General features: G+C 35.0%; 1 protein-coding gene across 1 annotated transcript in view; it reads right to left on the minus strand.

Moving 5' to 3' along the window:
• Positions 1-25,291, minus strand: part of LRP1B (LDL receptor related protein 1B) — a 1,748,032-nt gene that overhangs the window by 216,755 nt on the left and 1,505,986 nt on the right. Inside the window, exons 61-66 of the mRNA XM_049888441.1 lie at positions 21,183-21,371; positions 20,158-20,306; positions 16,185-16,278; positions 12,451-12,567; positions 12,215-12,334; positions 10,548-10,667 (exon numbers count right to left, since the gene is read on the minus strand). Coding sequence (XP_049744398.1) covers positions 10,548-10,667; positions 12,215-12,334; positions 12,451-12,567; positions 16,185-16,278; positions 20,158-20,306; positions 21,183-21,371 — 789 coding nt within the window. The remainder of the gene's footprint in view (positions 1-10,547; positions 10,668-12,214; positions 12,335-12,450; positions 12,568-16,184; positions 16,279-20,157; positions 20,307-21,182; positions 21,372-25,291) is intronic.

Here is a 25,291-nt window from a genome sequence, read left to right on the forward strand (position 1 = left end):
TTCACTTATATACAGCATAAGCATATAAAGATGGTACTAAGAAATAATACTCTACCATTTGTATTTTACTGGAATATACAAATGATACAGTATTATTTAAGAAAATCTCCAAAGGATACTTGCATAGCATTTTATAAACTAAAACAAACACAAGTATTTGTGTTTCACAGGTAAGCCAAAGGAGATCACTTTAAAAAATTTCCACATTTCCTACTTATGTTTTCATTTTTTTCCAATAAAATTTTTAGCTCGTTCTTCCCACACACTACCAGACAACTACATTCATTGTGTGTGTGTGCATTATTTTGTATTTTTAGAGTATTAAATATATTCAGAGAAGAATGAGGGAAGCAGTATGACAAGGATGAAGTTTTTCAAACAAAAATATCATAAAATATTAAATTATTAACTCAATTTCTTTCTTAAAAAATTCACCAAAACTACACAACTCTCTATTAAAACACCTATGTAGCTTCCCTTTATTGTGAACTCAGTGATAAACCTCACTGGACAAGAAAGCTATTTCTCTCATGAGTTTTACTACAGATCAGTTCCAAGTTTAGAATATCTGACATGCATCCTGGGTCAATGCGTGGGCTTCTTTTTAGCTTTATGGAACAAAATCTAAATTTTACAATTTCTCCTTATTGTTAAGAGAGAAAAAAGAAAGAAAGAAAATGTCACAAAATAATTGCACATTCTTTTGGTATAGAGGCTGTCAGTGTGTCTGGAATTTTCTGAAGGCAGGTTATAAAAAGAACAAATTTGTTCCACTTAGTCTATATAATGATTCACATGTAGGTCATCCATTTCTTCATAGAAAAGCTGGAAGACAATTTCCTGATTCCATTCACACAGTCAGGCTCTCCTTCAAGGGCTCTACTGGAACCAAAATATTTTAATGTTTTAAGGCATACATACACACAGATTCATACACACAAAGCAATATTATTCACAGGAAAAAGAAGAAAAGATTAATTTTTTTCCAAGTTAACAAATGGATGTGAACAAAACATATGGAACATAACAATTTTTACCACACACCACTGTAATGTAATAGTAGTATAAAAAAAAGTTACTGAATTAACAGAACTCCTCTAGCCATAGAAAATAAGCTCACCTCACTACCAACTTTTTAGAAAATACATTTATTTTCCTTACAACTACTTCAAAAGCTCAGAAATGTACCAGGAGTTACTATTAATAAAACAGAATACAAAAACATTGAATATATATACCTTTTTAAATAGCAATTCAGAGCTATAAGATTATTTAAAAAAAAGGTCTTAACATGAGACTGAGTATTGATCACACAGACTCCAGCGGTACTTATATGTTAGACAATATTTCCAAAGTATACTCTGAGAGATAATAATTCCATAGCATGTTATTGAGTACTAGCCCTTGTGGCACTGTGGTTAAGAGCCTGGCTGCTAACCAAAAGGTCAGCAGTTCAAATCTACCAGCTGCTCCTGGGAAGCCCTATGGGGCAGTTCTACTCTGTACTTTAGGGTTTCTATGAGTCGGAATCAATGCAACAGCAACGGGTTATTTAACAAATCACCTGGAATCAAATAAATACAGGATTAAAAATTTTAAAAACGGTTAAACAATGTGCTTTTAATTTCTCTCCCTCATAAATTGTATTGTCTCACAGCTGACGTGCCAGTGAAATGAACTCGTAGGAAGTGTTATCTCAACAGTGAGTAAGGTACAATGTAAACATTTCTTTCACGCAGATAGTGAATGTAGAAAGCCTACTGTCATGGATTGAATTGCATCACCCCAAACTATGTATCAACTTGGTTAGGCCATAATTCCCAGTATTGTGTGGTTGTCTGCCAAAAGGGAAGCGAGCAGAGAGTTGGGGACCTCATACCACCAAGAAAGCAACGCTAGGAGCAGAGCGCGTCCTTTGAACCCAGGGTCCCTGCTCCTGAGAAGCTCTTCGAGCAGTGGAAGATTGATGACATGGACCTTCCTCCGGTGCCGACACAGAGAGAAAGACTTCCCCTAGAACTAACTCCTGAATTTGGACTTGTAGCCTACTGTACTGGGAGAGAATAAATTTTTCTTTGTTATAGCCATCCACGTGTGGTACTTTCTGTTATAGCAGCACTAGATAACTAAGATCATGGGAAACTGTGAGAAGGACAACAGAAAGGAAAGTTGAATGGAGAATATAGCTGCGTATGTCCTCAAAACACAGTGGCAGCATTCAGATTGATGTAAGATAGCCCACGAACACTGAAAAGACTACTGTCACACTGACCTGGATTTACCTTTGGGAAACACCAAGCCTCTAGGAGAGACAGCTAGTATTGGGTGCATACCAGTAAAGCAGTTGCCATTGAGTTAACTTCACTTTATGGAGACCATGCTTGTGTCAAAGCAGAACTATTCCATAAGGTTTTCAATGGCTGTGTTTTTTTTTTTTTTTTTGGAAGCGAATTGCTAGCCCTTTCTTCTGAATCTCTGGTTGGACTCAAACATCTAACTTTTGGGTTGGCAGTTAAGCATATTAACTATTTGTACCACCCAGGGACTCCACTGAGTACACAGCTATATTCAAAGAAACTCAGGAGCAATTCTGTGACATTAAGAGTGGGCAGCTGCTAGATACATCAGCATGATACACCAGTCCTGGCTGCTCATAAGACCTGCAAGTTTTTCAGGACCATGTCCTCTGTGAGGGTCTTGGCCCAAGAGGTTCTATGTATCAGCAGAAACTTAAGATCAGGTTGCAGAGCACTGGGAATGGAGATTTGGAGACTAGGGCAAATAGCTGAGTCTATACTCCAGCAGTGAGTGATGATGCCAGCACTGCATCGTGGTTACCAGTACAGGCTGCATATCAGATCGCTCACGCAGCAGACAGACAAGGTTAAATGGAATGTGTGGATAGAAGGCTCCTCATTCTTCCCACCTGCTAACATGAAGCACATAATCCTAGCCCTCTAAATACCTGAGAAAAGATATTGTGATACTTTAGGTTAGAAAATTTAAAATCTGCCTCCCAGCAGAGTCCCTCAAAACAAAAACAGAAACAACACAGTCACAAATACATACACACACAATCACAGCCGCAGCCACATAGTGGGGTACAGACACTTAAGAATGTTCATATCATTTGTTTGCAAATCAAAATGTAGTATATACATTTATGACCATTATTTATGTTCAGGAAGCAATGATTAAAAACAACTAAGCTGATATCTTAGCTAAATTCTGGTAAGTATGTATAGTTTTTCAAGATGTGGAATTTAGTACAACATTCTTTCATGTGTATATTATCACAAAATATTTCCCTCTGGGATTATCTTGAAATCTTGGCACTAACATTTGCTAAATGCTATTCTGAGTGTAAGTGAATATGACTTTTTAGAAGTAACTACATTCACAAATAACTAAATTCAAATATGAATTATTTTACCATGTTTGTAGTCTTCAGTACCTGAGCTTTCTTCTTCAGGCCCATTAAGAGTGTCCATCCTTAATACAATTCAGCCTGATGCTGACTATAGGACTAATAGAACCCTGCCTCTGTGTATTATCATATTAGCTTTGGATGAACTTTCATTCAAGGTGATGAGTAGAGCACCTAAACAGCCAGGGAAATGAGACACCATTGTGTCTATTGCATGTCATAGTGTTGTTAGGTGTCATCCAGTCAGTTCTGACTCATAATAACCCCATGAACAACAGAACAAAGCACTGTCAGGTCTTGCATCATCCTTACAATCGTTGTTATGCTTGAGCCCATTGTTGCAGCCACTGTGTCAATCCACCTCATTGAGGGTCTTCCTCTTTCCCGCTGACCCTCTACTTTACCAAGCATGATGTCCTTCTCTGGGGACTGATCCCTCCTGACAACATGTCCAAAGTATGTGAGACTAAGTCTTGCCATCCTTGCTTATAAGGAGTGTTCTGGTTGTACTTCTTCCAAGACAGATTTGTTTGTTCTTTTGGCAGTCCATGGTATCTTTAATATTCTTTGCCAACACCGTAATTCAAAAGCATGGATTCTTCTTCAGTCTTCTTTATTCACTGTCCAGCTTTCACATACACATGAGGCGAATGAAAACACCGTGGCTTGAGTCACATGCACTTTAGACCTTAATGTGACATCTTTGCTTTCTAACACTTAAGATTTGCCCAAATGCAATGCATCGTTTGATTTCTTGACTGCTGCTTCCATGGTCATTGATTGTGGATTCAAGTAAGATGAAATTCTTGACAACTCCAATCTTTTCTCCATTTATTATGATGTTGCTCATGGGTCCAGTTGTCAGGATTTTTGTTTTCTTTAGGTTGAGATGTAATCCAAACTGAAGGCTGTAGTCTTTGATCTTCATTAGTAAGTGCTTCAAGTCCTCTTCACTTTCAGCAAGACGTCTGTTGCACAGGATGTATGAAATGTTTTGTGTCTGATTTCCTAACGATTTGTGTCTGATTGGCTAAACGATAAATGTAACATGTAGAAATAACCTTCAGAAAGGAAATGGATTAATAAGCTGTGGTATGCATATTAACACACTGATATACTAGAAAATGTGAAGCTTCAAAATAATATAGATAATATGATATCATTTATGGAAACTCTTAACATCCTGTAACTATTAGGTATATGTTAATGGATATATAAACCAAAACAACTCTGATTCTAATGCATGGTAATCCTATGTGTTTCAGAGTAGAACTGCACTCTGTACCGTTTTGATGGCTGTAATCTTATGGAAGTAGACAGCCAGGCTTCTCTTTCGTGGTGTCACTGGGTGGATTCAAACCACCATCTTTTTGTTTAGTAGCCAACGGCAAACCCTTTGTGCCATTCAGGGACCTTAACGCATATACACTTATGTAGAAAAAGTAAATATATATATAGATAGATGTATAATATATGTATACATATGTTAAAGATACATAACCACTTCAAGACAGTAGGAGGGAGGGAGGTAGAAAAGACAAAGGTGGGCTTATGTTGTTACTGCAGGAATTTAAATATCTTAGGCCAAATATCAAGAACAATTACAAATGATTCCTGCTGCTTACTGTATAACTTCCTGTAGAGGTGTATATGGTTGAAATATTTTGTAATTTAATATATACATTAAAAAAAAAAAGAAAATTTTTTTTTTGTTGTTTTTTAACTTAAAACCAAACAAAAAAAAAACCCTGCTCCTTATGTGCTTATAGCTTGAGTAGACTATTTAAATTTCCTGGTCAGACATGTAAGGGAAAGGAAAAACACAAGACGTCCAATTATTTTAGTTTGAATGAGCTGAGTTACAAGTAGGAAAAGGTAGGTTACGGAAAGGACAAAGCCACTGTAGCAAAATTCCTCTCACCAGCCTATAGCTAGCCCATTAATTAAAGATAATTAGCCAAGCAGTAGGTTATAAACCAAGATTGCTCAAAAGCAGCAAGTAAAGCTGAAACGACTTGGAAGCAAGACTGTCTTTGATGACACAGAATTCTGGAGAAAGTGTTGGAATGTGTGAGAAGAAAGCAGGAAGTGAGACCACACAGAGCAGCAATGCGGCAGAGCAGATGGCAGATTCTAGATAGCTGGGTTTTCAGGGCAGAGTTGACCAGGAAGCCCTGGCAGGATAACAGTGACGAAGAGATAACTATTTACAGGTATCGAGGGAACTGAGAGCCAAAACTATAAACTGAGGAAAGAGAACATAATAAATAGATATAAATTGCAATTAAAAAAAAATAATAAACTCATTGCTGTCTGGTTGATTCTGACTTAAATTGTGACACCATCCTTTAAAAGTCAAATTGGAGAAAAGTGTCAACTTTGATTACCAAGCAGAAGTAGAAATCTAGCACAGATCTACCAAATCCCTTAACCCTTACTGAGTTCCTAAAATAGAAACTGGCAGGACGAAGGTGAAGAAACTTTGAAATTGAGATTCTGAATGAAAATCCTGGAGCTGCTACAATCAGAGTATTCTACTTATTTTGGTCAAGTGTTCAAATCTGGTGTTTGCCTAAGTAATAATAAATAGTGAAACAGCCTTACAACAGTGGTTAACCTCTACAGTCTAATAAAAATGAAAAATCTATTTTTCTTTTATATATATATGTATTTCCCCTGGCAAATAATGAGGAGTCAATAAAAAATATTCAAGCAAAAAAAGTAATTTTATAAGAAATATTAATGAGTGACAAAAAGCATTCACAACTACTTTGCCATAACTGTGAGGATAACATAGATTTTGATCTTTACACAGAAATAGAGCTGAAGTATATTTTTGAAATACTGAGGAATATAAACCCAAGTGTGCTAAATGTAGCTGTTACAGATTCATAAATTTAGCTATCGTAAATGCTAACTATAGCAATATGGAAAATTATGTAGCTAATTTAATTTTTTAAATTTATGTCTAAAGTCTCACCAAAACTAGGTTACTGTGTCTGCACTGCTAAAATCTATTTAATCCACTTCTAGTCGAGGTGGTTTCAAGGCCTTATTAACGTTGATTGTTCGTTGTTAAATTTGTAAGTGTTCATAACCCAAAAAACCCAGTGCTGTCGAGTCTAAGTGTTCATAAAGACCTCAAAAATTGCATTGCGTTAGATTTGATAAACATTATTCCAGTAAATATACAAATTGAATAATTAAAAAAAAAAAATTACACGTGATTGCTGTCTCAACTCCCTAGAGTACATGTGTGTTTTAAGTTTCTTTTTTATCTTTCGTTAGGCTTTTCTATTGTCTGTCTGTCTCTCCCACCACCCCCACCTTTCCCCACCCTCTGTCTCAACCTCATGCCTGCTTCTACATTGCTTTGATGTACACTGTTTAAAACAAAACATGCTGTTTCAGTTAGAATGTGTCCAACACAGAACACACTGCAATGCTCGGACTTTAAAACTGACAGAAGCCGAATAGACAGAGAACTACAGGTAAATATAAATATTGGTGCTGAAAAATAAAAAGGAGGTAGAGTTAACCCAAAGAATATAAGAACATTTCCTTGAAAATCTATCACTGGGTAGGGCTTCCTTGACTTATGTATTCTGCATTTGAAAAAGTTGAATAGTAATTAAAAAAAAGTATGGAAGACAACTAAAATGAAAACCAAAATGAAAGTGGGTTGTAAATCAACAGGCAGCAGGCCAATCATTCAATAGACACCAAATACAAGTCTACCCTGAGGCCCTGAGGCTATACCCCAGGCTGTAATCTTTATGGGAACAGATTGCCAGGTCTTTCTCCTGTGGAGTGGCTGAGTGGGTCCAAACAGGTATCTTGAGAACAGGCAGCATGTGGAAGTGTGAAACACATTCCCTTCTCTAGACAAGTTCCATTCCCACCCACAAAAAAGCAACATAACGGATTCAAATAATAAGGCCTTGGCATGATAGGATTAACCTTTAAAGGTGTTAGCTCTTTCCTTCTCATTAAAAGCATTAAAAGGGGAGTCTCCCAGCGGTAGTGTTAACAGTACTAGCATGAATACATGAATTGTCTATAGTGATTAAATAAGAAGAAAGAGGAAGGACGTGGCATCTCATCTCTTCATATGCAAGAGTTGAGAAATACTAAATATACCAGTTAAATCAGAGCTTGCCCACAACGAGGTTTTATGGTGGATGAAAGGCAAATCACATGTTAACTCTCCCTTTCTTCTCTGTATAAATATATATGTATGTATGTATGAAGCGCTGGTGGCCCAGCAGTCAAGTGCAGCTGCCAACCTCAGGTTTTCCCTTCTGGACACACCCAGCAGTTTCACAGAAGAAAGACCTGGCGATCTGCCCCCATAAAGCTTAAAACCCAAAACCAAACCCAGTGTCATCGAGTCGATTCTGACTCATAACGACCCTATAAAGCTTAAGAAAATTACAGCCTAGAAAATCCTATGGAGCTGTTCTACTCTGTCACGTGGGGTCTCTCTGAGTCGAAATTGACTCGACGGCTCCTAACAACAATATATGTATGTATGTGTATGTAGATATACTGGTCTGGAACATAGCAGTACTCGTGGCTAGGAGAATGTATACAATCTTATAGAAAACACTTAAGTATTTTTCTCTTTGTGTAGAACAAATGAGGTGGTACATGCTGTGCCCGTGGTGGTTCAAAGCACATGCTTTGGTATCAGACAATACTGGATTCAAGTCCCAGTTCCACTACTTGCTAGCAAGGGGACTCGAGGCAAATTCTGTAACCTCCTTTTGTCTCATTTTCCTCATCTATAAAATGGAGATTGTGATGGTGAATAATATGAGTCGATTAGGTTAGGCTATGCTGCCCAGTTGTCTGGCCAAACACTGGTCTAGATGCTCTTATGAGGTAGTTAAGTGTGATTAAACCAGTTGATCTGAAAGGCATATTACCCTTCATAATGTGGGCAGACCTCAGCCAATCAGTTGTAGGTCTTAAGAGCAAAAAGGAAGATTTCTCCAGAGTATGCTCTGCCTACAGACTATGAACAGACGTTTTGTCAGAACTCCTCTCTTCACTCTTCCCATTCATTGCCTAACCTGTGATTTGGGGGCACAAGACTACTGAAATCTTTAACCTGTAACCTGACCTACAAATAGCCAGCACCCACAATTCCATGGTCCGATTCCTTAAAATTTACCCATCTTTCTATCATCTATCTATCCCACTGGTTCTGTTTCTCTAGAAAACTCTAAGATAGGAGTAAAAAGTGATTAAGATAATCACTATAAAGCCATTAACATTGTTGCCTGAGTCATATGGTAAGTACCAACTAAATAAACCAAATATTAGGTGTTATTATTGATAATTATGAAGATAATTGAACAATACAATCCACTAAAACAGTTACATCATACCCAGGTGGGGGAGGCAAAACATAGAAATAACACTGCAGTCAAGAAATTATTGTCATTATTCCACTTGGCTTTGGAAAACAAAAACACAAAAGACTATAGAGCAAACTAGCCAGTTAACATACACTAGCTTGCAAAAATCCTTAACAATAGTTATGGGCAATTTAGTGTAGTTTCAGGCCTTGTGAGTTGATTATGAAGACAGATTCCATAACCTGGTAAATGGTATTGGTTGCATGTTCTGAAGACACAGTCATATGGAAAACAGCATTAAGAAAATCATTTAAAGACATGTTATATTGTTATGTCTTTTTTTTTAATATATATACTTGTAACTCATAAGTTCTGTTCAGTATAAGTGAAACCTAAAGGTTTTTCACTTCCCTCATACGAGAGATTCAAGAGTAGTGTGGAATCTAGAAAATGGAATCAACATAATTCCACGAGCCCTGGAAGTCCTATCTTCAGTTTGGTCAAACTTTGCCATTTCTAAACAATTACTAAATTACTTTTTCTTCCCCAATAATGCCAAGTAAGGTGTATTTACCTACAAAGCAAGGTCAATTAATGTTTAAAAAATACTGATAAAACGAATTACACATGGCAACTACTGTTCATTTCTGTCACTGTTGACATTTTCAAGATAGGATCAAATACATTAAAAAGAATGAATATTTTCTTCATTTCTACAATGATAATTAAGGAATAATTATTGTAAATAAAATAATATAAATGAAAATATTGTTTCAGAAACAAATGCTAACTTATTAAGTGATCACAGTCATCTACTGGAACAGAACAGATGCTTTCATTATGTTTTCCTTTTTTTCATCATGTTTGAGAATGAAGAACAATAATCATTGAATGACTGGGAAATCATATGTGTTAACCAGAAAAATAAATGAATCCTAGAATAATAGTGTCATAGATTGAATTATGTCCCCCCAAAAATGTGTATATCCATTGGGCTGGGCAATGATTCCTGGTATTGTGTGATTTTCCTATAGGTTGTAAATCCTGTCTCTATGATGTTAATGAGAGAGGATGGGCGGCAGTTGTGTTAGTGAGGCAGGACTCAAACTACAAGATTGGATTGTGTCTTGAGGCAATCTCTTAAGATATAAAAGAGAGAAGCCAGCAGAGAGATTGGGGGACCTCATATCACCAAGAAAGCAGCACCAGGAGCAGAGAATGTCCTTTGGACACAGGGTCGCTGTGCCTGAGAAACTCCTCGAACACAGGAAGATTGAGGACAAGGACCTTCTTTCAGAGCCAACAGAGAGAGAAAGACTTCCCCTGGAGCTGATACCTTGAATTTGAACTTAGCCTACTTTACTGTAAGAAAATAAATTTCTCTTTGTTAAAGCCATCCACTTGTGGTATTTCTGTTATGACAGCACTAGATGACGAAGACAAATAAATAGGAAAAGTGTTTCCTTGTTTCTATTCACTAAATGCTAATATCATGTGCTCACAATAACATGATAATTTTGTTGTGTTCTTTTAGAAATGTGTATTTTACTTAGCAATACTTATTCTTCCCCTCAATCCTCCATGCTTTATATAAAATAGCTAACCTAGTTTGCTATGGCTATGTGAACACAGAAGTAAAACTTTCTCATGTAGGACTTTAGCTTCACTGAAATCATGTTTAAATCCAGTCCACCCCGGCCATCTCGGATGATGACACAAATACAACAGATGAAGATCTACAGTCAGCAAACACTCACCACAGTTGGCCTCATCTGATGCATCTGCACAGTCTGGGTCTTCGTCACAAACCCACAGCTTGGAAATGCAATGTTTCGTTGTTTTACATTGGAAATAGTCTGGAGAACAGCTGTTTTCAGCTTAAGAGGAAAATATCCTGTTAAATATGTAGCTTTGGATAAAACAGACATTTTATTTAAAAACCAATTAGATAGACAAATGTTGAGACAGTCAGCTGAAAATGTGTTATCTTTTAGTTATAGGGCACTGAAGTTGAGGTGTTTAAGCTTTTGATTACCTATAAAGTACTCCTAATATCGTTTCCAGAGGAAATAAAGAAAAAAAAATTCTCACTGATTAGATATTTAGAATAAAAATTAAGATTATAATAATTCAGGGGCTTACAAAAATAACGTTTGCTAGATAAATAAAGTTAAGAATTTATACATATGCATTTTTATAAACTGAAAAAGATTAAAATCAGAAGACACTAAGTGAATCAAGAGAGGAAAAAGCATAAATTTTATCAAAATCACAAGAAGTTGTGTTGAATTTTTGAGGAAAAGGTGAATATCCGCCTCAGACTATAAACTGCATCACAAATCCTAGTCAGTTTATCGGATCAGCTTCCAGAATGGCTAACCATAAAGAACTCGTCCTACTTTATTCCGAATGTTCATCTTAATCAAATTGCTGGATGACGGCACATTATTTACTGATAAGTTTTAGAGGAAAAAATAAAACTTCAGCAAGATAGAAACTGTTGACGGCACTTTTTGGAAACTCTGAGACTTGGCAAGAGCTCTGTCAACGAGACCCTGTGTGTGTGCGTGTGTGCACGTGTATGTGTGTATTTTGTGTAAACTGCTTTGCCTTCCATTTAATGTAACTTGACTTTTGACTTTCGTGTAGAAAATGGAAATGAAAGGTGAATGGCATAGAAGATATTCTACTATATTATTTTTTCAAGCCAGCTGTTAAGAAACATTGAAGCATGATTTCTACTTATCAAGTAATTTTGCCAGGTCATCTTGCCCAGTTTTGTATTTTTTTCTCATAAGTTCAATAGGCATTTTATGGGAATAAATGATCTGTAATTGAAATGGAGTTTCATTAAAATAACTAACTAATCAATAGAAATAAATTACATGTATTTACTTAATATGGGCAAAGTAATCAATTTATGGGAAAAAAACATAATCCACTGCGATGTTATTTTTACTGCTTCTTTTATAGGAATGCATTTTGTTTCATATTTACTATGATCTCCAGGTGGCTTTTATTGCAAAGATCATTCATGCTTTAATTTTCTCTATATTTTTATATAAAAAAAAAAACCCAAACCAAACCTGTCGCCATCGAGTCGATTCTAACTCATAGAGACCCTATAGGTCAGAGCAGAACAGCCCCATAGAGTTTCCGAGGAGCGTCTGGTGGATTCGAACTGCCAACTTTTTGATTAGCAGCCGTAGCTCTTAACCACAATGCCACCAGGGTTTCTAATATGCTTTCTATAGAGCTTCTTAAATAATAGATCCCAATTGGCAACCATGTATAATTTCTTGTCCATAAGTGCAATTATATTATTCTACACTGTATGAATCTATATAGCATGATTATACTCTATAGATCGATTCCAGTCAGGAGTCAGGAGTAAGACAAGACAGAACATTTTCAGGTGGCTTACGACAGTCCCTTTCATCTTCCTCATCACCACAGTCATCCTGTCCATTACATCTGAGGTTTACTGGGATACATTTCTGGTTCTTGGTACACTTGAACTGACCTGACAAGCAGATATGTGTATCTAAAAGAGAGAATAAAAAAATCTGAACTGAAGCCTGTGTCTGAATTTAAATTAGTGCCGACATCATCGGTTGAGAATTAGATTTATGCTCCTTAGCTAAGAATTTAATCACCTACCGCAGTTGAGTTCATCAGAATTGTCTCCACAATCATTCTCTCCATCACAGATGAAAGCAGGCAGAGCGCAGAGTCCGGTTCCACACTGAAATCGGCCTGGCTGACACTTAAATTCAGCTGGTGGAGAAAAAATGTAGGTATCATGGAATGGTAGACTTAGGCCATGATGTTTTAAACAGAGATTTTCTGACATTCAAAATATTTATTATGTTATTATATGAAACATATTCTAGAACACAGTGTGAATACCTCACATCTAGCTAGGTATTAGATTCAGATGTCAAACTAAGCGATCAGTAACTAGGTGGCCTCCAAATTCCATTTCATAAAGTAACTGAGAGAGAAGGAATTGTTAACAACCTGTAAAAGTATGCTAATTTTAATGAAGTATATAACCAAAAAAACCAAACTCAATGCCATCGAGTCGATTCCGACTCATAGTAACTGTATAAGACAAAGTAGAACTGCCCCATAGAGTTTCCAAGGAGCACCTGGCAGATTTGAACTGCTGACCTCTTGGTTAGCAGCCATAGCACTTAACCACTATGCCACCAGGGTTTCCATGAAATATATAAAAAAATATACTTCATAAAGAGGCTAAATGGCACAACATAACTTATTATCATTTCTTTTAAAAAAAGTTATTCCAATCCCTATCTTCTTGATCACTTTGCTGCCTATTATGTGGGAGAGAGTACATGTACCATCAATACATATTCCCTAGCACTGCTTAAAGCAAATATTTCCTAAAATTATGACAAGAAATTGGATTTTTTATTTTCATTTATTTAATCCTATTATCATAGATAAGAACAATATCTTGTAAACAATAAGTACTTTATGTTACACACATGTTATTATAATAATAATAAACAGCTCCTAAATGATAAAACATTCTCTTTTTGCAGCATTCTTTGAGTTTATATAATGAATAATAATAATTAATATTCTGTCTCAGAATATTCAAGCCCTTTTCACATATAGTTACTAATTGATTTCCCATCGTAACTTCCAAACCTCGGCATCATCATGACTATTTTACAAATGGTAAAAGAAATCTCTTGTATATTGTATAATCTACCCAAGGATGTACAGCTCTTGAGTGCCAATCCTGGAATTCAAATCCAAATATGACTCTGAAGCCTTTCCACAAATATACTGCTTGCAATAAAACAATTGTCTTTTGACTGATGATCCCAATGTATGTTGGTAATCGCTGGCTTTGAGATTAATAATATGTTGTTTATTAGTTCAAATCAGTGATTTGAACACTAATAAATAACACTTTCAACTTTCTTTGGGAAATAAATTATGCTTTTAAAATTACACTATTAATTAAAAGTTTACTTAAACTTCTTTTAAAAATTGATCTTCACACATGCTTTACTTCCATAGAAGAGAGATAATAAAAAATGTCCAAGTTATTTATTTCCAATCGTAACATTTTTAAATTAAGCACACTAAATGTTTCAACTGTATGTTACTTAAATTTTCTCATGCTCTAAACATTACATTTCCTCTACTTTCTCTTTCTTCATACATAATTTCCTTTAATTGTTTATTGTCACCAGAACAATTCTCCCATAAGAAGGGTTGCAACCAATAAAGGAGTTTTCAATATCTGGAAAATAACTGGAAAACCCGTATGACCTTCAAACATACCCTAGAATGATTCGTAGAGTATTAAACAGTCAAAGGTAATGTAGTTACAAACCTAAGATGCCAAAACATTCCTGAAGAGTCAAACTTAACTACCTTTATGTAAATATATTATGTAAACGTACAAGCATGTGGCCCTGGGATCAGGGTTTTCTGCCTTCTCAGGTGAAGTTATAGGGATTGTCAGTGGCTCTTAGAACCTGATATTGATGCTGCAGCTACTCAAAAATGAATTTTAAACACTCCACCTACTTGAATATACTATTTTCTACCTCACCGTGACTCAAAAAAAAGTCATGCTTACAGATGCCCAGTGCTGTTAACCCATCAACTCCAAGTAAAAGATCATTTGCTTAAAAGAACAGAGATCATGCCACCAACAAAAACATGTAGACATCAATATTTAACCAGGATTAGAATTACACAGAAGCCCTTAGATACTAGAGGCCTCTTTTTTCCCATCAAAAGACACTAAAGTGATCTTTAATTACTGCATATTTTATGAAAGTAGATAAACATAAAAAAGTCAGTGTATGAAATTTACAGTTAATTTTTTATATCAATATGTTCAAGAATGGAATATTAGTCAAGGTTAAAATTATAATTATATATGGTTTTAAGGAGCTGCAAATACTTTAGTGTTTGGTGTCATTGACTTACTTTGTGTGCAAGTCATATGGTGATATTTCCTCAGAGAATACATTAGTTAATCTGGGTAGAAAATATCATGTTTTTAATATGAGGGCTATATTAACATTTTCATTTTTGTTTACTTCGATAAATTATAAAAATAAGTTGTGTTTACTGTATTTACTATATTGTGGGGAAGTTTATTATGGGGAATTACAATTTCCTTTTAATAAGCAAATCTTGGTATGATCACTTAACTAATATCTAGTTCCTTTAAATTTCCTTTTAATTTAACTAAAAAAAAAAAAAAAAATCAGGCATAAGAGTGTGCCTAGCCCACACAGATACTATCATATTGAAAACAAAAACTATATCTAAATTTTTTTTTTTTTTAAATCAAGGAGCAATAGATTTTTCAGAAAAATGAAGAGAATATTAGAAAAGCTAGGACTTTTATTACTTCCATTCTTTTCACTAAATCTATTATAAACTGCTTTCAAACATACAAATAAACTAAGTAATGTTTGATACAGTTGGTAGTGACCAGAGACACTGAACACAGTTCATCTAAGTAACTATCTAAAGACCCTAAGTTTGAATAGCTTTGTAATTAGGTGGTAGAAAGTTGGATAGTACAAAGTAGCTAGCTTCTACTAAGACAGGACTCTGTGTTTCTTCAATACAAGCCTAAAAATCTTTTTTGGACTCAATTTTCAAGGTCAAATCAAGGCAATTTTCCACTGGGATGCTGAGCAAATTATCATGATTGACTACAAGCATTCGACTTGACAGCACAGTATTGGAGTGACCCATGGAGTGACCCATAGAGGACTATCAAGGAAAAGTCTGCTGATAGTCTATTACCACCAAAGTTACCAAGGATAGCTAACCATGTCAATCACAGTCAGATATCTAGACAGAGTTGGAAGTCACTTTAGAACAGCTGCTAGAGCATACTAAATTACATATCAGCAGAATAATGATTTATATAGCAAAAATTGACTTTTGAAGAACTCTCAAGATTTTAATACTACGGAAAAGTTGAAATATTGTATCCCCTTAAAGGTAAAACTCCGGTCATTGAGTGGCTTTCTGAACACTTGCTCACTTTTACTTCCAACTTTGTGATATAGAAAGTTAAAATCTTTTTTATTATTATTTCACCTATCACTACATGAAGCAATGTAGTTATTCTACAAGTAAGAAAATTTGAGAAAGGAAAAAAAAATAATTGCTGCTGATGTCATTCTGAATATAGTAGTTATCACAGGCCCACCTAAGACTTTGCAATCAATTTTTTTAATGGCATATAAAACTTTTCTATTTCAGTTTGGAGAATTTATCAGGAGTTTTTTTTTTTTTTTTAGAACTAGCTTATATTTTACAGGCATCATGAAGATAAAGTGCTCTAAATTTTAAATTCCAGTAATTGCCAAAGTACTCACGGCAGTCATCAGGTTCATCAGATCCATCACCACAGTCATCCACAGTGTCACATTTCCACCAGAATGGAATACATTTATCAGTTTTGCAACGAAACTTTAAGAAAAGGAAAAAAAAAAAATGTTGACGGACTCGACTCATATATAACGCATACCTAGAAGCTGACCAGGGGACAGCAGCCTAGCCTACTCCCTTGTTGCAGGTATGAACTATGGTGGTCTTAGAGCATTTCACGGTAGGCGATGAATGCACTGGGAGCAAAATGATGTGCCAGGGAAACACTAGTTTGGAAAACCTCCTGTGATTTCCAGTGCATACAAAGACAAGCTCATTCCTTTACATATTATCTATGGCTCCTTTCAAGCTACAAAATTTTAGTTTGAGCAGAGACCCTGTAGCTGGCAAAGCCTATAATATTTCCTATCTGGCCCTTTACAGAATAAGTTTGCTGACCCCTGAATAGGAGTTAAAAATCATCAAGAATTTTAGGAAGAGGAATCAAATTGAATTAATTTAATTAACTCGAATTAATCTAATTGAAATGCATTTCCTTAGGAATCTTGGACCATTTGCTTAACATCTTTCAGCCTCTGTTCCTTAACCATCAAGTGGGAAGCTAAAGAAGATAATTTGGAAGACCCTCTTCCACTTGGTCCTGCTGGGATTCCACGCAGTTTCCTGAACACTGAAAATATATTTCCTTAAGGCAGTTGACCTCTATGCAGTTATTTTCCTTTTTTGGAATTAAAAAAAAAGTACATAATCTTTAAAAAAAAAAAAAATCTTTTAGGATAAACAAAAAGAAATTGTGATAGTTAAAAAAAAACAGGCAAAAATAATCTTTGTTGCTGAAAATTTTATTTCTTTTTAAATAGAAGCACAGAAGTATACTGTTGTAATAAAATTTTATTCAAGATTATTTGAAAAACTATTTACTGAAATGTTTATTGATGAATTTGTTTTATTTTTCATTTAGAAAAGCTAAGAAAATAGTCATAATAAATATAATAATACTATTTTTTATAGAAATAACAGTTTTTGTTTTTTTTTTTTCCTCCCATTTAAGGTGAACCATCAAGTAGAAGAGTAACAGTAAAGAAATTCATTGAAATGTTATGAGGTGATATTTACTTAGAGGCTATTTAGCACATACGTGACTTGTTATTAGAGAAAAATTTCAGAATATTGCTATTGCATATTACTTTTATAAGAAAGGTGATCTGAATCCAAATTTACCCAAAGATAGGCCACGAAACTACTGTTTCTGCTAACTTCTTTGTTGGCCAACTTTACACAGAACCCAAGAAATCAAGGCCAATTTATTTCTTGGACCAGAAACTAATTTCTGTGTTAGCAACAATTAGTTTCAAGCTTACCTCAGAAGATAGAAGAAATCAAAGAAAATCACAATTTCCACACAGAAAGTATATGCATATGAAAAACTTGCCTTTAAAAGATTTACTTTAAATTTTTACAACCATCCAATAGATAAAGTTTAGCCAGTTTTTTTTTCAGATACAATCACTTTCTCTTCTTCACTTTAATAGAAATTCAGGGAAAAGCTAATAGCACAATGCTCATCTAAAATTGAAAATGTTATTTTTCTAAACTTAATATTTTCTTTTTGAAGTATTTATAACTTTCATATGAGTGAACTGACAGCACATAGACATTTATCTTTGCATGTTGCATGCAAGAAAGATTCGTAGCATAGAAACATATAGACTATGCCCAATTTTCTCTAATGAAAATGGATTAGCAAGCTAAGAGTTTGTTCAATTAAAATGTAACTTTCTTCAAGTAGGACAGAATCCGATGCCAGGTTTCATTAAACCTGTCTGGACATCATGGAGCTGATTCAAAGATAGATTTACAGTAATTTTAATATGAGAGTGAATATTATCTTCCAGCAGCAATATGTGGAGAAAGCAAAGCATTATGAATCCAAAGGGAGGTGTGGCTGTTCAGCTGCTTTTCCCATATTCGCTTAGCTTCTGGTCATGTCTGTTGTGGATTTTCATATATTCCAAACCCTCGGCTGTGGAGTCCATCCCAACTCATAGCAACCCCTTAGGGTGTCCAAGGCTGTAAATCTTTATGGAAACAGACTGCCACATCCTTCTACCACGGAGAGGCTGGTGGGTTCAAAGTGCTTACCTTTCAGTCAGCAGCCGGCACATTAACCACTGCGCCAAATCACCTTTATAGACACTGACTGCCTGGGAAGATGAGATTAACTCTGAAAGCAATTGCCCTGAACACTAATCATTTCCAGTGATTACAGTATATCAAAGCACATTAGTAAGAGGATTTCAGGTCTCCCAAGTATCTTCAAAGTCTTCTCAATCAAGATTCAAAAAATATCTAATTTTTTTTTTTTAATTCACTAAATAGGCCTGATTTAAATAAATACCAACTATTGGAATTACATGTGACATGATGATTTTGCTCTCTATTTCATTTTTAATAACAACATAAAAGGATTCTGAGTTCAGAGGAGACCAGGATAAATATATATGTATCATACTCCTTTTTTTGTTAATCAACATTTTATTCAGTACTCTCAAAAGGAAGATCTCTTTTATTCTGTGTCTGGGATTCATTTTTTATACTTAAATTCAGTAACTTAAAAAAACATTGATGCTAAATATAAGTATAAAACACTTCTCATGGTAAATGTTCTGCAAGACTAATGCCTTCATAAAATAAATCGCAGACTGCAATTATCACCCACTAAAAGAAGCTATAAACTACTAAATAAATGCCTCCTAATAAATTTTTTTTTTAATATGGATACAAGGATAAGACATACATCTCACATATAGTGAAGCTTAGTTGAAACAGAAGAAGTCTTAATTTAGAAAAGAAGTAAAGCCATTTTTAAATGTACATTGTATTTTCCAGTAAATTATTTACATTTTAATATCTAAAATTATTGGTGCTTTCAGAATTTCATTTTATCTTGATTTTGACCAGATTCTTATATGGGTACTTTCAATACTAAGAGAATTCTCATTGGTGTGATATGCCTATTTTTATTTTAGAATTGAATACTAAAGTCAATAGTATTTTGGGCACATGTCATTGCTTACAATCAATAGATGATAACAAATTAAAATCCCTTAGTTAGATAAATTAATAATGCAGCAGTTTTATTGAAATGCTTAATACTATGATTCTGAGATACATACAGTGTTTCATTTTAATGCCTACCTCCCTGAAAACTGTGTTTATATAAACTGAGCTTTCTCCACGGAGTATACAGTAGATAATTTTTTCTCCCACTGGATCAGAAAAGAATCAAAGTTAAAATAGCTGCATAAACCAAGTGACTTGTAGTAATAATCACTAACGGGTTGTGTTAGCTGTTCTTCCTTAATGTTTTTCATTAAGATGAAACAAATGAAGTGGTAACAGTTTTTTCCAGGAAATATGGCTGAAAACAAAGCCACATTCATGTTTGTTCTGTTTTGCTTTTATTGAATTTATAAGAAAATTTGTGGAAAAAAACAATTTGGAGTTGCATTAGGCTTTTAGGACTGCTGTAACGAATTATCACATATTCATTTTAAGCCACAACAGAAATTTACTGTCTTACAGTTCTGAAGGCTAGAAGTTGAAAAACAAGGTGTTGGCAGGGACATGATGTCTTAGACGGTGCTAGGGTAGAATCTGTTTCATGCTTTTCTTTTAGATCCTGGTGTTACTAGCAATCCTTGGAGTTCCTTGGCCTCTAGATGCATCACTCCAATTTCTGCCTCTGATGTCACGTGGTGTTTTCCCTGTGTGTGATTCTGTCTCTGTATCTCTTCTACTTATAAGAATGTCAGTCAAATTGGATTTAGGGCCCACCCTATTCCAGGATGACCTCGTGTTCTTAACAACTGTGCCACCAGGGCTCCAACTTATTCATAAAAAAAAAAAAAAAATTCTTATTCATACATCCTATAAAATGATTTCCAGACTTCCACTCACCTGACTAGCGGTGCAGTTGGATAAGCAAGTCCTGTTATCAGCTGCAAGATAAAAGTTGGTAGGGCATGCACAGGTATGGGTCTTTCCAGGGGCTAAAAGGCACAGATGACTGCAACCTCCATTGTTTATCATGCAGAGGTGTTTGGAGACTGCAGATGAGAAAGAAACAACAAGAACAACAAAATAGGATAATTAAGACCAATAATATAAGGTGGGATTAGAGATAGGATGGTTAAGCTTCAAAGCTTGTATTCGAATACGAATTGGTAATCAAGAAATCATCAAGATTGTAAGCATAATTTAATCTTGTTACAAATGCTACTATTTGTCCAATGGCATTTATTTTACCATTAAATGCTTTTAAGGATGAATTTCCATGAAAACAAACATTTTTAGCAGAAAAAGAAAAAATTGCCCTGCAGAAAAATAAACCGACCAGGAACATTTTGGATGAGGACATACATATGTTCAGAAATATAAATGTAAAATAAAACAGTGAAACAATGATCTAAAGCTAATAGTATAGTGACTTTGCTTTGTAGGCAAGATATGTGTTTTAAGTAAAATGATAAAACCTTTATTATACAAGGCCTGATATAATTACTACTAGATACATGCATAAGCAAAATTAATATATTTCTCATTTTTTGAGACCTAGAGTTACTGAAATAAATTCCTTACCCCCAGCAACCCTGAAACGTGATTCCTATCCTTATTTTTTAAGCAAATTATTTCATGAATCCATTCTTCACTTCTCTAACTGGACACTTTATTGTAATTTAGCTTAATGTGATTTCAACAGATCAATAATTCTTTGTACATATATTGAGCTTCTCATTCTATTCCTTGATAATAGTACTTGATATCAACAGAACTCATTCTATAAAATGCTTCTAAATAATAAAACCTGGTAATCTTTCTCAAAAATAAAATTACACTTAAGCTTGGAGAAGTAAAAAAAAAAAAAATGGAATGTTACTGAAAGATGTTGATGCATTTATGGAAATCATGTAAAGAATAATTACCATCCGGTTGTCTATAAGAATGATACACCTGGATATCTGTGATGGCATGCCATGAGTTAATCAGTGAGAGTCTGTCTGCTCCCGAGGTTTTATGGGCACGGCTGAGTGACTTGGTTTTCCCATCAGTCCAGTAGATGTAGTCTTCAAACAATGTTAGTGCAATCACCCCTGGAATATCTTGATTAGGGACTGTAATAGGAGATGGTAAGATTAATGTTCAGTCTTGGAAGACTGCCAGTTAAAATATTCAATACTGCATGGGCTGACAGGTATAACCGCTACAGAACTTCATGTGAATAATTGCCGTGACAACATGTCAGGCTGGCAAGGTTCTTTATTACCGGTTAAGAGAATGCAAGATTGGGTGCAGGAATTCGCTTTGCTCAGATTTAGCTTGGTTCAATCAACCACTAGGAGGAAAAAGAATGAGATCCTACTCACAAAGAATGGCTGCTGCACCAGAAATAACATCCAACATTTTAAAATTAACTACATATATGTGTGTGTGTGTGTGTGCGTGCACACATGTACGTATAGCAATATCATGATAAACAGAGAAAAACTTGAAGTTATCAGGAATTTCATTTTACTTGGATCCACAATCAATGCCCGTGGAAGCAGCAGTCAAGAAATCAAACGACGTATTGTATTGGACAAATACGCTGCAAAAGACCTCTTTAAAGTGTTAAAAAGACAATATCTCTCTTTGAGGACTATGGTGCGCCTGGCCCAGGTCATGGTATTTTCAATTGCCACATATGCATGTGAAGGCTGAACAAGGAATAAGGAAGACTGAAGAAGAATTGATGCCTTCGAATTATGGTGTTGGTGAAGAATATTGAATATACCATAGACTGCCAGAAGTACAGCCAGAATATTCTTTAGAAGTGAGACTTTGTCTCACATAATTTGGATATGTCAACAAGGGGACGAGTTCCTGGAGAATGATATCATGCTTGGTAAAGTGGAGGGTCAATGAAAAAGAGGAAGACCCTCAACCAGATGGATTGACACAGTGGCTGCAACAATGGGCTCAGGCATGCAACAATTGCGAGGATGGTACAGGACAAAGCAGTGTTTCCTTCTGTTGTACATAGTGTTGCTATGAGTAGGGACAGATTTGATGTCACCTAACAACGGCTATTTTTTTTTTTAACAACGGCTATACACCTATATAGAACTACCCCATAGGGTTTCCAAGAAGCGGACTGTGGAACTGAACTGCCGACCTTTTGGTTAGCAGCCAAACACTTAACCACTGTGCTACCAGGGCTCTCTCTCTCTCTCTCTCTCTCTCTATATATATATATATTCTCCATCCAGTTGTTCTTAAACCCTTAAATCTGAAAGTCATTGTATTACTTTCTCCCACATTTAAAATGATCGAATTATATACCCAGGATGAAATGATCTATCTCTCTGAAGATATAGACTGTGAGACTACTACAAACCATTTTAGTCACTGAGATTTTATGAGCATTTTTACTTTCAGGACGAGCAGAGATAGGTGTAGAAAAAATATATGTGGAAGATAGCACTGTATTATGCGTATTTAACAGTCAGGAATTAAAATTGTTTTATAGTTATACCTCCATTATAGGACTCTGAATTAATACAAGGAGTCCTAGTGATGTAGTAGTTAAGTGACCAGGCTGCCAACCAAAAGGTCAGCAGTTCAAATCCAAAAAATACTCTTTGGAAACCCTATGGGGCAGTTCTACTCTGTCCTATAGGGTCCTTAAGAGTTGGAATTGACTCGATGGCAACGAGTTTTGGTTTTTTGGTTTGTATTAATATAAAGTTTTTTTTTTTTATTAATATAAACAGTAGGCCAAGCATCACAAGTGTGAAATTTTAATTCAAGAGATTCCACGGTCCTATGAGGAAAATATGGAGCCCTGGTTGCACAGTGGTTAAAGCTTGGTTGCTAATCAAAAGCTCAGCCATTTGAATCTGCCAGTCGCTCCTTGGAAACCCTGTGGGGTAGTTCTACTCTGCCCTATAGAGTCACTGTGACTCAACATTGACTCGAGGGCAATAAGTTATGAGGAAAATAACTGTAATCATTTTGTGTGATGATTTGGGATTAAATAATTTTAAATCGTATATAGTTTCCTTTGTGCTTCTAGTTTCTCAATATTTTGAAATAATCAATAAATTAAGAAAGCAGAAATTCCCTAACTTGTACAAAAATTATCATATATATATATATATAGTACTAATTTTCAGATCTACTTTTAGAAATTCTGAGAAAAATTTCATTAGTTGGAAAAAGGAACTGTAACACCCGTAATATTTACTTTTTCTGTAAATTAGATTTTGATGGCCGAGAATTAATATTTGGCTTATTCTTCATTCAGTAGTAACTGTAAACTAACAACATTTCAAAGGTAATTCACCCTTTAAAGTAAGGTATGTGGCCTTATTAAAAAATCTGGGTAAATTTATACTACCACCAACCCACGGCCTAGAAGTAGATATTTCACATCTGTTATTTTTTATTCAGATAGATCAAATGTAATCAGAGAAGTTACTATGACTCGGAAATTATATGAAATAAAATAAGAGTCCTCCAAATAGGTGACACTGTAATCCACGATTGTTACCAATAATCTATCATCTGGCCAGAAACCCATCTCCGAATTGATATTAATAAAAGCTATAAAATCAAGAAAAATCAGGTGTGTACACTTTTGATGTAAGTGCTTATCTATGTACTTCTATAGACATGCATAGCTAAAATGATAAGTGCACTTGGATAAAAGGATGGAAAGAAAGACACTTTGATGGAATGAATCATGTCTGAGCTATTTATACCAATTATTCCCACCCTCCCCCTTGGCTGTCTTATTTCAGGAAGATAAAACAAATTTGGCAAAATATTAACATCTGGGTGAATTTTGGTAAAAGGCAGCCATTATAACATTCTTTTGAGTTTGCGCTGGTTTAGAAATTTTCATGATATAAATTTGCAGAAAGAATTAAAAGTCCCAGAAACATTCAATTCAGATGTCTTTGGATGCAAATGAAGAAACTGTACCATTAAATAGGGACTTAAAAAGTCAATAATCCCTTAAAAAAAAAAAAAAAAAACTCAATCCACCAAGATTTAATTGACTTTCAAGCAAAAAGTTATTGTAAGAATTTCCCTATTATTATTTCAAAGCAAGCACAGTGTTTTTACCTATTCATAAGTAATTATAGCTGTCATTTATTAAGCATATCCAGTGGCACTAAGCCAGTGATTCTCAGTAGAATGGGGGTTGAGGGTGAAGTTGCCCCACAAGGAAGAATTATCAGACCCAAAAGGTCAATAGTTCCAAGACTGAGGAACTCTCCACTAAGATATCTACTTTATTTGTACTCTTAACAACTCTGTTTTTCAGTAGTAGCGCTCACTTTGCAGGTAAAGAAACTAACATCTGGAAATTAAATAACTTGACAAAAGAAGGAAGGGGAACCTCTAATAAACGAAGGTACTGTGTATTTGAATCAAAGTCTTCTTTTCTACCATATTAGCACTGCCTTTAAGAAAGCCAGTTAGTAGAGTAAATAAACCAGTAAGACTAATTCCATAAGTTCCATAAATGTTAGTTTATTTAATTACTTGACTACAATTGCACTATATATAATTTCCAGACATGGGACAATTTAAGCACTGGACAACTTTGCTACCTTTAACCTTATAGTGATTGCCCATCAGAAACATTTTGGAATTGAATAATCACCATGAATTTAAGGTGAACTCTTCTTTAATAGACAAACTTTTGTTTCAGAAGAAGTGATGGTACATAGTTGAGTACACAGATTGTAGAAATGTCAGATCAAAATGAAGACAATTAGTCCATTTGCCCAAAGTGACCATCTGCTTCATTCAATTCTTTGTTTGACATTGGCATTGATTGCTACTAGTAGCTTTATAAGCCCACTCTAAGCCTGCACATTTAGCAAATGTACTTACTTCCTGAAAGGTATCATACACAATCACCAGAGAAAATGAACAAAGTGAAAACACCAACTTGTGCTAACAAGGGCACATATAGCTTCATATATCTAACACTATGTCAGCTCCAACAAGCTACTCTTCTAAGAGATGGTGACAGATTCCC

Source organism: Elephas maximus, chromosome 6 (genome assembly GCF_024166365.1).
Source record: "Elephas maximus indicus isolate mEleMax1 chromosome 6, mEleMax1 primary haplotype, whole genome shotgun sequence".
In the NCBI taxonomy this organism is placed as follows: domain Eukaryota; kingdom Metazoa; phylum Chordata; class Mammalia; order Proboscidea; family Elephantidae; genus Elephas; species Elephas maximus.